Source organism: Dipodomys ordii, unplaced genomic scaffold (assembly GCF_000151885.1).
Source record: "Dipodomys ordii isolate 6190 unplaced genomic scaffold, Dord_2.0 Scaffold64, whole genome shotgun sequence".
Taxonomy (NCBI): domain Eukaryota; kingdom Metazoa; phylum Chordata; class Mammalia; order Rodentia; family Heteromyidae; genus Dipodomys; species Dipodomys ordii.
The window spans coordinates 6,169,475-6,181,199 of NW_012267280.1; the positions used below are offsets into that span (position 1 = coordinate 6,169,475).

At 53.2% G+C, this 11,725-nt stretch overlaps 1 protein-coding gene across 2 annotated transcripts in view; it reads left to right on the top strand.

The window, feature by feature from the left end:
* Grtp1 (growth hormone regulated TBC protein 1) overlaps positions 1 to 11,576 on the top strand; it is a 16,106-nt gene extending 4,530 nt beyond the window's left edge. The window contains exons 5-8 of one of the 2 annotated variants that reach the window (XM_013022603.1): positions 935 to 1,031; positions 7,706 to 7,878; positions 7,953 to 8,138; positions 11,207 to 11,576. In XM_013022603.1, coding sequence (XP_012878057.1) covers positions 935 to 1,031; positions 7,706 to 7,878; positions 7,953 to 8,138; positions 11,207 to 11,296 — 546 coding nt within the window. In that variant the 3' untranslated portion in view covers positions 11,297 to 11,576. The remainder of the gene's footprint in view (positions 1 to 934; positions 1,032 to 7,705; positions 7,879 to 7,952; positions 8,139 to 11,206) is intronic. The other variant, XM_013022604.1, reaches the window with a different exon arrangement.
* The last annotated feature ends 149 nt before the right edge of the window (positions 11,577 to 11,725 follow it).

The following is an 11,725-nucleotide window of genomic DNA, read 5'->3' on the forward strand; positions in this document are numbered from 1 at the left end:
TGCAGTCCTCCAGGAGGGAACCTGCCCTCTATGGTCCTTCCGGTCCTTCCAGCCCTCCCGAACCCAATCAGTCCTTCAGGAGGGACCCACCTTCAACAGTCCTCCCATACCCACCTTCGACAGTCCTCCTGTTCCTTCCCCTCCCCCCCCCCGCCTTCCAGGAGGGAACCGCCCTCAATGCCCCCCATCTCCTGTGCAGTCTTCCAGGAGGGAACCCACTCTCGACATCCCCCCACCCCCCATGCAGTCCTCTGACCGGGGGTCCCCACTTTCAGAACTAATGCAGCAAGATCAGGTTGCACAGGCTGTGACCCTCCTGCAGCTGCCCTGGACTGTCCACCACAGCAGAAGTAGATGTGGAGAGAGCTTTGACTTTGTCTTGGTGCTGGTCTTAGTGTTTGCTGGGCAGCACTCTACTACTTGAGCCGTGCACCCAGTCTTTTCCTTTGGAGACCAGAAGTGTCTATGTAGCTTGGGCTTGGGTGATCCTTGTCATTCTCCTCCCTCAGTGTTTTATTCTTTGCCAGTGCTGGGGCTTGAACTCAGAGCCTGGGCACTGTGTCTGAGCTTCATTTGCTCAAGGCTAGCACTCTACCACTTGAGTCACAGTGCCACTTCTGGCTTTTTCTGCTTATGTGGTACAGAGGAATCGAACCTGGGGCTTCATGCATGCTAGGCAAGCACTCTACCACTGAGCCACATTCCCAGCCCTAGAGGGTTCTTTTAACTGTCTATTTTTTCTTCATTTTATGTAAGCTGCCTAAACACAAAACTAGACGGCAGGCCTGTAGTTCTAACAGAAGGTGTTCCAGAATCCTGCCAATTTCAGAGAGAAACAAGAGAACTGGTTGGAACCCCAGCAGTTGGCAGCCAGACGGTCACAGGGTCATAGTGGTTTAAGACTAAATTTTCTTTCACTTTTTTTTGGTTTCAGGGAATGAATTTCATAGCAGGATATCTGATTCTTATAACAAAGAATGAGGAGGAATCCTTTTGGCTCTTGGATGCCCTTGTTGGAAGAATACTCCCTGGTATGTTGATGATCCTGCCGGCCAGTGTATTCCTGTTTTCACTATTACTGAATGGTCAGCTGAGGTGGGGCACCCATGTCTCATGCCTGTAATCCTAGCTACTCCAGAAGCAGAGGTAAGAGAATCAAGGTTCTAAGCGATCCAGGCAGGAAAGCCTTTGAGACTCTTATCTCCAATTAACCAGGAAAAAGCTTTAAGCTCTAGTGTAGCTCAAGTAGTAGAGTGCTATCCTTGGGCAAAAGAAGCTCAGGAGTGCCCAGGCCCTAAGTTCAAGCCCCACGACTGGGAAAAAACAAAAACACAAAACAAAAAACCCCCACAAAAACTCAGAGAGGGTTACATAGCTTCAGCTGCCGTCTCCCTGGCCTACAGTGTGTTCCTGGCTGCAGTCACACTGCGCACATGTCTCAGTTTTCAGACAGCTGAGCGATACACACTCGCTTCAAACCTGTTGCACAGTGGGGACGTGGCAGGCCCCAGGGAGTTCACCTGTTGGCCAGGGCACTGGTGCTAGGTGTAGGCTCTGATGAGTGGCTGCATACCTCTGCGTACATATATCCTCACTGAAGCTGGGCTTGGGCCCTGGAGAGGATCACAGACATAGACATCCGCACAAGGAAGAAGCAGCTGGAAGGTCCCAGGAGCTGGAGCATGTGGTTCATCGAGGCAGGCAGCAGCCTGAGAGCTGGGCAAGCAGGAAGGGTCTTTGCCTGAAGCAGTACAGTGCTGCCCCAACAAGGCCCAGAGGTAGAACCTGCCATGCTGAAGACTGAGTCCACTGGACCCATAGGAAGAGCTTGCCACGCTGAGGACTGAGTTCACGGGACCCAGAGGAGAGCCTGCTATGCTGAGGACTGAGTCCATGGGACCCATGAAGTCCAGAGGGAGAGCCTGCCATGCTGAGGACTGAGTCCATGGGACCCAGAGGAGAGCCTGCTATGCTGAGGACTGAGTTCACGGAACCCAGAGGAGAGCCTGCCACTCTGAAGACAGTCCACAGGACCGAGAGGAGAGCTTGCCACACTGAGGACTGGGTCCACAGACCCGAGCAGAGAGCCTACCACACTGAAGACAGTCCACAGGACCCAGAGGGAGAGCCTGCCACACTGAGGACTGAGTCCACAGGCCCGAGCAGAGAGCCTATCACACTGAAGACAGTTCACAGGACCCAGAGGGAGAGCCTGCTGCACTGAGGACTGAGTTCACGGGACCCAGAGGAGAGCCTGCCACACTGAAGACTGAGTCCACGGGACCCACGAAGCCCAGAAGGAGAGCCTGCCACGCTGAAGACAGTCCACAGGACCGAGAGGAGAGCTTGCCACACTGAGGACTGGGTCCACAGGACCTAGAGGAGATCCTGCCACACTGAAGACAGTCCACAGGACCCAGAGGGAGAGCCTGCTGTGCTGAGGACTGAGTCCACGGGACCCAGAGGGAGGGCCTGCCATGCTGAAGACTGGACCCACAGGACTAGGGAAAGTCAAGTAGGAAGATTGCAGTCCAGGCCAGCTGGGGTAAAAAGAGAAATAAGCTCTTCCTTCAGAACAGCCAAGGGCCTGGGGCCACAGTTTAAGAGGTAGAGTGCTGCCTAAGAAGCACAAGACTCCAAGTTCTGAGTTCAAGCCCCAGCACCACCAAAAAATAAAACAAAAAAATTCCTAAAAGTCTGACAAAGGGCTGCAGGTGAGAAGGTCAGGTAGAGCAGAGCACTAATGACAAAGGGATGCAGTTGACAAGGTCAGGCAGAACAGAGCACTAACAACAGCATTCTCCAGTGCTGAGGACACAGATTCCCATAGCCAGGGCTGTCAGACCTCTAGGATGCCATTTCCATGTGGCATGGTCCCCCGACAGCTGGAAGTGTCTGCCGCTTCCGTGGAGGAGGAATGTAGCCAGGGAGGTGGGGAGCCATGGAACCTACTGACTAGTCCCTGGCTGAGTTCACCCCAGGGCAAGCCCAGATTGTCCGCCTGAAGCCTCTCCCCCTTCTCATCCTCGGCCTCTCTCATCCTCTCTCATCCTCTCTCTCATCCTCGGTCTGCCACACCCTGCTCCTCCGCATCTCGCCACCTGTGACAGGACTTCCCTTTACTCCCGTGATGATCTTGCCCCAGTTCGCAGAAGAGCAGGTGACTGCTGAGCAGGCTTGGGGTCCCGAAGTCTCGGCCTGCACCTCTGTGGTGCCTGCCCCCCACTCCCGCAGTCGTGGGGTCATTGTTCCAATGGAGACTTGGTGCCTTCAAGTGGAAGGGTGTGGATGGGCGCATCTCTGGGGACAGATTCCTGCACCTTCTGTACAGCCCAGCCCTCTCGCCTCCCCCCTGCACCTGTCCTCCCTTCTTGCTGCTCCTCCTCTCAAAGGGCCTGCCCTCCCTGCCAACTGCATTGGTTTCTCACTTGGCCTGTGGAACTTCCAGGAGACCATGTGAGCCTGACCTTTGAAAAACCAGTTGCATTTAAGTTTTCTCTCCTTGCAATTAGGGAACATTGCTAATTGCTGTTGCAGAAGTAGCCCAGCAGGGGCCAGCAGGCCTGCCCTGCAGTGGTCATGAAGGCCTGTCCTGTTGGGTTTGTTTTTGTGCCAGTTGTGGGGCTTGAACCCAAAGCCTAGATGCTGTCCCTGAGTCCTTTTGCTCAAGGTTATCCTCTACTACTTGAGCCACAGCGCTACGTCCAGATTTTTTTTTTATACTTAACTGGAGATAAGAGTTTTACAGACTTTCCTGTCCAGGCTGGCTTTGAACCTTGATCCTCAGATCAGCTTCCTGAGTAGCTAGGATGACAGGCTGAGCCATCGGCTCCTGGCAAGGCCCATTCAGTAGGCCATAGCTCCCTGTCCTGTTGGTTTCTACCAGGTGTGGGCTGGACTCTGCTGGCTGGGCCAGGGAGGGGGGCTTCTGGGTCCTGGGTGTGGTAGGTTTGGTCCTCCTGTTGGCCTTGATTCCCTTGTCCTGACCCAGATCACATGAGCTGAGCTGAGTCCCGGGAGCCGAACACTTAGAGCCACGCTCTGTGATACACCCCCTGAGGACGTGGCCTCTTCTGGTGTGGCACATGCCCTTGGAGGAGCTGAGGTCACAGAGGGAGCTGCTGTGCGCCTGGTGTCGCTGTTGCCCTCCCTGGGTTGGAGCTGAGCACTGCTCTTGCTGGAAAGAGGAAGCTGTGTGTGTGTGGAGGGGCTCTTTTTCTTGAGCTCTTCCTGCACCTGCTGGTTCTGAGACCTTTGGTTCCCGTGGCCTAGGGCAGAGGAGGGACCTGGGGTGGACAAGTCACATCTTCCTTCGTCCTTACCTAGCTGGAGCAGTGTCACATCTCCGAGTTGCTGGAGAATTCTGGGGATCACCTGTTCCATGGAAGGCAAAGGAATGTCCTCCCCACATGCAGCCCCCAGAGAATTGGCCAGAGTTTGGGTCACCCCAAGGGGTGATCGGGTGGCAGAGACCTCAGAACTGCTCCCAAGGTCATGGAGAACTGCCCACAGGAGAGCTCGGAGCTGGTGCCGACTGGGGTCTGTGTGTAGGCTGCAGAGTGGCGCCCGGACGCGGCAGGGAGTGCAGGCCTGGGTCTCCTGACTGGGGCTCTAGGCCTGTGTCCTCCCTGGTACCCACACAGCAGACAGGACATTGGAGACCCACCTTCCTCATTCCCTCCCTCACTCCCTCCTTTTTTTTCTGTCCCTCTTCCCTTCCCACAGCAGGCCTCAGCACCCTGGATAAGGTGTCCTAAGGATGCTCATTGGTGAAATGGTTTGGTCCTTGTCCATTAGGAACATGTGTCATATAATCCATATGACCCCAGAACTTGGGGCTGGCGCACTTCTCCACCTGTCCTGGAACGGGTGGGGCTGTGTCTGAGCCTGGGTGAGGAGCTGAGGGGGGCAGGCATAGCCAGGACCAGGCCGAGCCAGTGGAAGCTGCTGGGTGCCTGTTCGCCTGGTTTTCTACTTGTAAGGAGTGTGTCCAGGAGTGGCGAGGTGGATTTAATCCAATCCTCTCCTGGGAGACTGACTCAGCTGCGGAGTTCAGGGTGAGTTTAGTGAATATTTTTGGAAGCTGTTCTAAGCCTCTCTGTGCCGGGGCCAAGGTCACACAGAGCCACTCTGCAAATCCCCTGCGGCTCCTGCTCAGCCCTCCCTCCACACAGCCAAGAGGGTGGGGCGGCCTTGACAATCCTCAGGCCTCACCTCTCCCGCTGGAATGAGACTGGCTCAGTGAAGGAAGAAAGCCAGTGTGGAGGCCACAGCTGTCATCCTGCCGTCTGGAGGCCCAAGCGGAAGGATCACAGTTGAAAACCAGCCTGAGCCACATAAGGAATAAGGAAACCTTGTCTCAAAACTAAGAACAAAAGAATCCGGGGCTAGAGGAAGAAGGAAGACCAATGCTGAAGGTTCAGAGGCAGGTGCAGAATAGGATATATATATATATATATATATATATATATATATATATATATATATATATGACAGAATTGGATATGTATATAAGACAATAGCATATGTATATAAGACAGGAAAGGGTATGTATATAGCATATGTATTTAAGACAGGATAGGGTATTTATATGACAGAATAGCATACATATATAACACAGGATAGGGTATGTATGTGACATGATAGGATATGTACATAAGGCAGGATTAGGTATGTATATAAAACAAGGTAGGAAGTGGCGCTGTAGCTCAAGTGGTAGAGTGCTCACCTTGAGCTGAAGAGCTGAGGGACAGCGCCCAGGCCCAAAGTTCAAGCCCCACGACCGACCAACAAAATAAATAAATAAATAAGTAAAACAAGGTAGGGTGTGCATGTAAGACAGAATTGCTGGGCGCCGGTGGCTCACGCCTGTAATCCTAGCTACTCAGGAGGCTGAGATCTGCGGATCACGATTCAAAGCCAGCCTGGGCAGGAAAGTCCGTGAGACTCTTATCCCCAATAAACCACCAGAAAACCGGAAGTGGTGCTGTGGTTCAAGTGGTAGACATGCTGGCCTTGAGCTGAAGAGCACAGGGGTAGTGCCCAAGCCCAGAGTTCAAGCCCCACGACCAACCAAAAAAAAAAATAGCATATGTATATAAGGCAGAATAGGGAATGGGATGTATATAAGACAGGATAGGGTATGTATATAATAACATGTGTATAAGACAGAATAGGGTATGTATATAAGACAAGCCCTGCTCTACTTGAGTCAGTATTTTCAGTGATTCTTTTCCAGCCATGGCAGTCAACACCACCAACCCCACTGCCAGGTGGTTACGTGTGAATAGGGCTTGTGGCTGGTGTGTAATGTGTGTATCATATGCTCTCCTTTGGTGAAAAGTTACCTGAATGACTTCCCAAGCATTACAATGTATAGCAACATACCATATTTACAAGACATCTATTTAGTAGGAAACCCAAATGTTTATCTATTTTATATTGGTTGCCTTTTTTCCCTAGCAGTATTGGGGTTTTGAACTCAGGGCCAGGCACTCTACCACTGGAGCCCCAGCACAAAGTCTTAATAAGATGAAAAAGTCTATGTTTTTCTTTTCTTTTTCATGGGGCTTGAACTCTGGCCTGGGCGCTGTCCCTCAGCTCTTTAGCGGTGCTGAGGAATCGAGCCCAGGACCTCATGCATGCAAGGCAAGCACTCTACCACTGAGCCACCTTCCCAGCCCCTATTCTGTGCTTTTTTTTCTTTTCTCTCCCTTTTTTTTTTTTGGTCATGGGGCTTGAATTCTGGGCCTGGGCGCTGTCCCTCAGCTCTTCTGTTCAAGGCAAGTGCTCTACCACTTGAGCCACAGTACCACTTAGGATTTTCTGGTGTTTTTTTTTTGGTCTGGTCATGGGGCCTGAACTCTGGGCCTGGGTGCTGCCCCTCAGCTCTTCAGCTCAAGGCTAGTGCTCTACCACTTGAGCCACAGCGCCACTTCCGGCTTTTTCCTTTTTGCTTATGTGGTGCTGAGGAATCGAACCCAGGGCCTCAGGCATGCAAGGCAAGCGCTCTACCACTGAGCCACCTCCCCAGCCCTTTCTGGTGGTTTTTTGGAGATAAGAGTCTCACGGATTTTCCTGCCTGGGCTGGCTTTGAACCGTAATCCTCAGATCTCAGCCTCCTGAGTAGCTAGGATTACAGGCATGAGGTACTGGTGCCTGACTTTCTATGTTCTTTTTATTGTGGTAAAATACTCATATAGCAGAGTTTACCAGCAGAGCTAATTGGGCATTGAAAGTCGCATTGTTGCAGCTGCTGCTCCATGATCACAGAGCTCTCCCAAACCAGCATCTCCTGTGCACTCCTCCCTCCTCCCTTCCAGTCTGTCTCCATGACCCCCAGGCCTCCAGTGCGTGGAGACACACGGCATCAGTCTCTCTGAAGTGCCCTCTGACATAGTATGTGTCAGCATCTCACCCTTCCCACAGGCTCACGTGTGGACCCATGATGTCGCTTTCTGCTCTTGTGTACAGCCCTGCTACGAATGGGTCGGAGACAACTCCAGTGGCTGCTTCCTACCTGCAGCTTTCCGTCTACTGAATAGGGGCATCTGACCTGGGCCTCCGGCTCTGCCTCCTTCCCCGCCCCTCCCTCTGGAGTTTGACCCTTCCTCTCCTGGGATGGCCTGGTGCCTGGGAGGGAGAGAGGCTGCCAGGAGTAGAGCCAGGTGCCAGTCCTCTCAGCTTCCTCTTCCTGCCACCACAGATTATTACAGCCCTGCCATGCTGGGCCTGAAGACAGACCAGGAGGTCCTCGCCGAGCTGGTGAGGACAAAACTGCCGGCGGTGGCAGCCCTAATGGATGGCCATGGTGTGCTGTGGACGCTTGTGGTGTCTCGCTGGTTCGTCTGCCTGTTTGTGGACGTGCTGCCCGTGGAGGTGAGCGGGCACCATGCTCAGGCCCGAGGCCATGCGGGTGGCCTCCCAGGTGACATGGACCCATGTCTCCACAGACCGTGCTTCGAATCTGGGACTGCTTGTTCAACGAAGGCTCCAAAATCATCTTCCGCGTGGCCCTCACCTTAATTAAGCATCACCAAGCCTTGATCCTGGAAGCAGACAGTGTTCCAGATATCTGCGACAAGTTCAAGCAGATCACCAAAGGGGACTTCGTGATGGAGTGCCACACGTTTATGCAGGTGAGGCCTGGGGCCTCCCACAGGGACCCCTGGCCCGGCCCCTGCCGGGATGCCCTCCTTCTCAGGGCCTCTGAGCCTCTGCCAGGATGTTCTTCTTCCCAGGGCTTCCTTCTTGAAGCCATGCTAGTCTGATGGAGTCTGGGGCTCACCATCTCTCCCTCCTCACGCATACTAAAACTGGGAGCCAAACCACGACAGCATAGTGCTCCACTTACCTCCACTTGGCCTAGTAGCCAGGCCTCTGCCGGCCACCCACAGGGCAGGCTGTGCTGCACCTGCGCTGTGGGCTTCTGCCAGGATTGTGGAGCCCCGCCAGTGTGGCCTGTTGTGGCCTCTTGGCCCCTCTGGAGCCTGTGCTTGGGTCTCCTGACCAGCCTGCCACCGAAGGTGGTTACATCACCCAGACGGTCATTGCCTCAGTCCCATGCAGGCTGTGTGCTGGACTTGGTCCCTGCTGACTGAGGCGCTGTGGGGAGGGTGAGAGGCTGGAGCACAGCTGGCTCTTACTTAGGAATGATTCTCCTAATGATTCTGCAAGCCCTGATGGCTCGCAGCCTGCAGCTGGCTTCTCATTTTCACTTTTTTTTTTTGACCAGTCCTGGGGCTTGAACTCAGGGCCTGGGCACTGTCCCTGAGCTTTTGCTCAAGGCTAGCACTCTACCACTTGAGCCACAGTACCACTTTTGGCTTTTTCTGCTTATGTGGTGCTGAGGACTCGAACCCAGGGCTTCATGTGTTCTAGGTGAGCACTCTACCACTGAGCCACAGTCCCAGCCTCTCACTATCACTTTTATTCTGAAGTAACAACAGGTTCCTGGCCAGCTGTCCATGGGACACTGGCTCAATGCCAGGAGGGCGGCTGGGTTTGCGTTGGGGCTGAGAAGGGTTGGCATTCCAATGACCAGGAGCAAGCTCTCCACCTGGAAGGCTGTGACCGGCTCCCCGTCCCAGTGCAGTGTCAGACAAGGGGTCTCCATGAAGCCATAGAGGCCACCGTGCCTCTGGGTCATCAGTCCAGAGTAGTGGGGCAGTGCGCTGACCTGCCAGGTCTACCAGCTGTGTCTCTGGAGAGAAGGGGCCCTGGTGATGATAACCCCAAGGAGCTGACTCTATGCTGTGTGTGGGGCGTGTTACCTGATAGAGTGCCAGACCCTGAGTGAGAAACCCAGTACTGTGGGGACAAGGCTTTTCTGAGGATGGGTGAGACACACTGACAGCTGCAGTGACCATGTGAATCCCGGGATGGTCCAGGAGGAAACTGGGAAGGTGGCAGGCCCCTCCTGTGCCTGGTGGGCCAGACTGGTTCTCCTAGAACCTGCCTTGCCAAAACCCTGCAGGTGTCAGCCAGAGGCTTCACAAGTCTGGAGTGGAGACTTGAAAACAGAACCTGTTTCTCTGGCCTCTTGAAGGCCCCAGTGCCAGCCACTGACCAGAGGTGGTGTGGCCTCTACCCTACTGCCCACAGGAGCTTTTGCAGCTGCTTGGTGTGTTCTCGGGCCTCTGGGTGCCACATGCAACTGTGTTGATTGCTGCCAAGGCAGGCCACTTGAGGGGTACATAGCCTCCCGAAGAGGCTCACAGGACAGGAACCGTGGGATCGCCTGGGAGGGACCTTGGCCACCTGTTTGCCACCGTTTACGTGATACCAAAGCCCAGCCTACAAGTATTAGGTGTGTTGGAGAGGGCTTTCATTTTGTTTTTGTTGGTCATGGGGCCTGAACTCTGGGCCTGGGTTGCTGTCCCTCAGCTCTTCAGCTCAAGGCTAGCACTCTACCACTTGAGCCACAGCACCACTTCCGGCTTTTTCTGCTTATGTGGTGCTGAGGAATTGAAACCAGGGCCTCATGCATGCAAGGCAAGTACTCTACCACTAAGCCATCTTCCCAGTCCCAGGGCTTTCATTTTCCTAGAATTGTGTTTTGCTGGAAGTGAGAAGGCCAAGTCCAGCCACAGTATAGTGTAGGATTATGATACTGGTGTCCAAGACCTGTTGTAGCTCTTGCTTGTAATCCCAACTACTCAGTAGCTGAGATCCAAAGATTTGAGGCCAGTCTGTGCAGAAAAGTCCCTTAAACTCCCACTCCAAAATCACCAGCAAAAATGCCAGGCTAGAGGCATGGCCCAAGTGGTAGACCACCAGTGGAGCAAGCAAGCTGAGAAAGCACCAGGCCCGAGTTCAAATCTTAGTACAACAAAAAGTGGTTGTGGTAATCCAGGACCCCAGCTTCCTTGGAACTGGAGGGATTATCGTAGGCTATTCTCACTGTAGACATTTGAATTTATATAATTGGTTCCAGGTACCACCTCCAGAGGGAACCAGTCTTCCTGAGTCAGACTCAGGGTAGGAAGGGCTCTCAGCACTTGGCCCTCTGTGGCCCTACACCTAGTTCTTGCTCTGATAAGAGGGATTTGCTCTTTTGCTGCCTCTTACCCTTACCTGGCTTCCTTATCATCAAAACTGGAGAAGGTGCAGTATGTATTAGGCCCGGCCAGGTGTGTGTCTCTGCAGAGACAGGCCCTTAGTAGGATCTGCAGGAAAGGCTGGCCACTACATCTTGGCTTGATGGCTCTGCTGAGCCTCCAGGTCCACTTGTGGTGCTATTCTAACATTAAGAAAATTAGCTGGGCACTGGCAGCTCATGCCTATCATCCTAGCTACTCTGGAGGCTGAGATCTGAGGATCATGGCTCAAAGCCAGGCTGGGCTTTTGGCAGGAAAGCCCTTGAGACTCTTATCTCCAATTAATCACAGAAATAGTCATGGCAATGTGGCTCTTGGGGTACAACACTAGCCTTGACCAAAAGGAGCTAAGAGATAGAACCCAGGCTCAGAGTTCAAGCCCTGACTGCCCCCCCCCCCAAAAAAAAAGATCTAGAGAGGCAGACGGGTGACTGGCTGCATCTTCTCACAAAAGCCACAGCCTCAGGCTGACGTGGGATCCTGACCCCTCAGGACACCTAGAGCTCCAGGGCCAGGCAGCCCATCTGTCATGCTCCTGCGAGGAGACAGCTAAGGTAAAGCATCCTGCTGCCGCCTTTTTGGTTCTTAAGCTTCTCTGTCTCTTCCAGAAAATCTTTTCAGAACCGGGGAGCCTGTCCATGACAACCATCTCCAGACTCCGGGAGAGCTGCCGGGCAGCACTGCTGGCCCAGGGCTGAGGTACACCCCACGCTCCCCAACACACAACAGCTTCATGTCCAGACAACCTGCGACCAATTTCTACTGCTCTCCTGGTGTTGTAAATACTGAAGTCTCCGCACTTTGGTGGGGAAGTTTTTTAATTTTTTAAAGAATGATTTAAAATTATGCCATTCAACAGCTTTTGAATTATTAGCTATACCAAAAATTTATTGGAATATATTTTGTCAGAGACATTAGTAATACATACAATGTACAGCATGCATTTGTATTTAATAAAGTGTGCTGCCAGTACTGTAAGCCTGCATTCAGTCCTTCAAGGAGGCCAGCATGTGGTCTGACTTTTCAAGGTGTGTGGGAAGAGCAGGGGGTGTAAGAAGGAATGGGCCTTGAACATAGCCATGGCCAGGTAGGTCAAGGCTCTGGTATGAAAAGTGGTGCCATCTCCA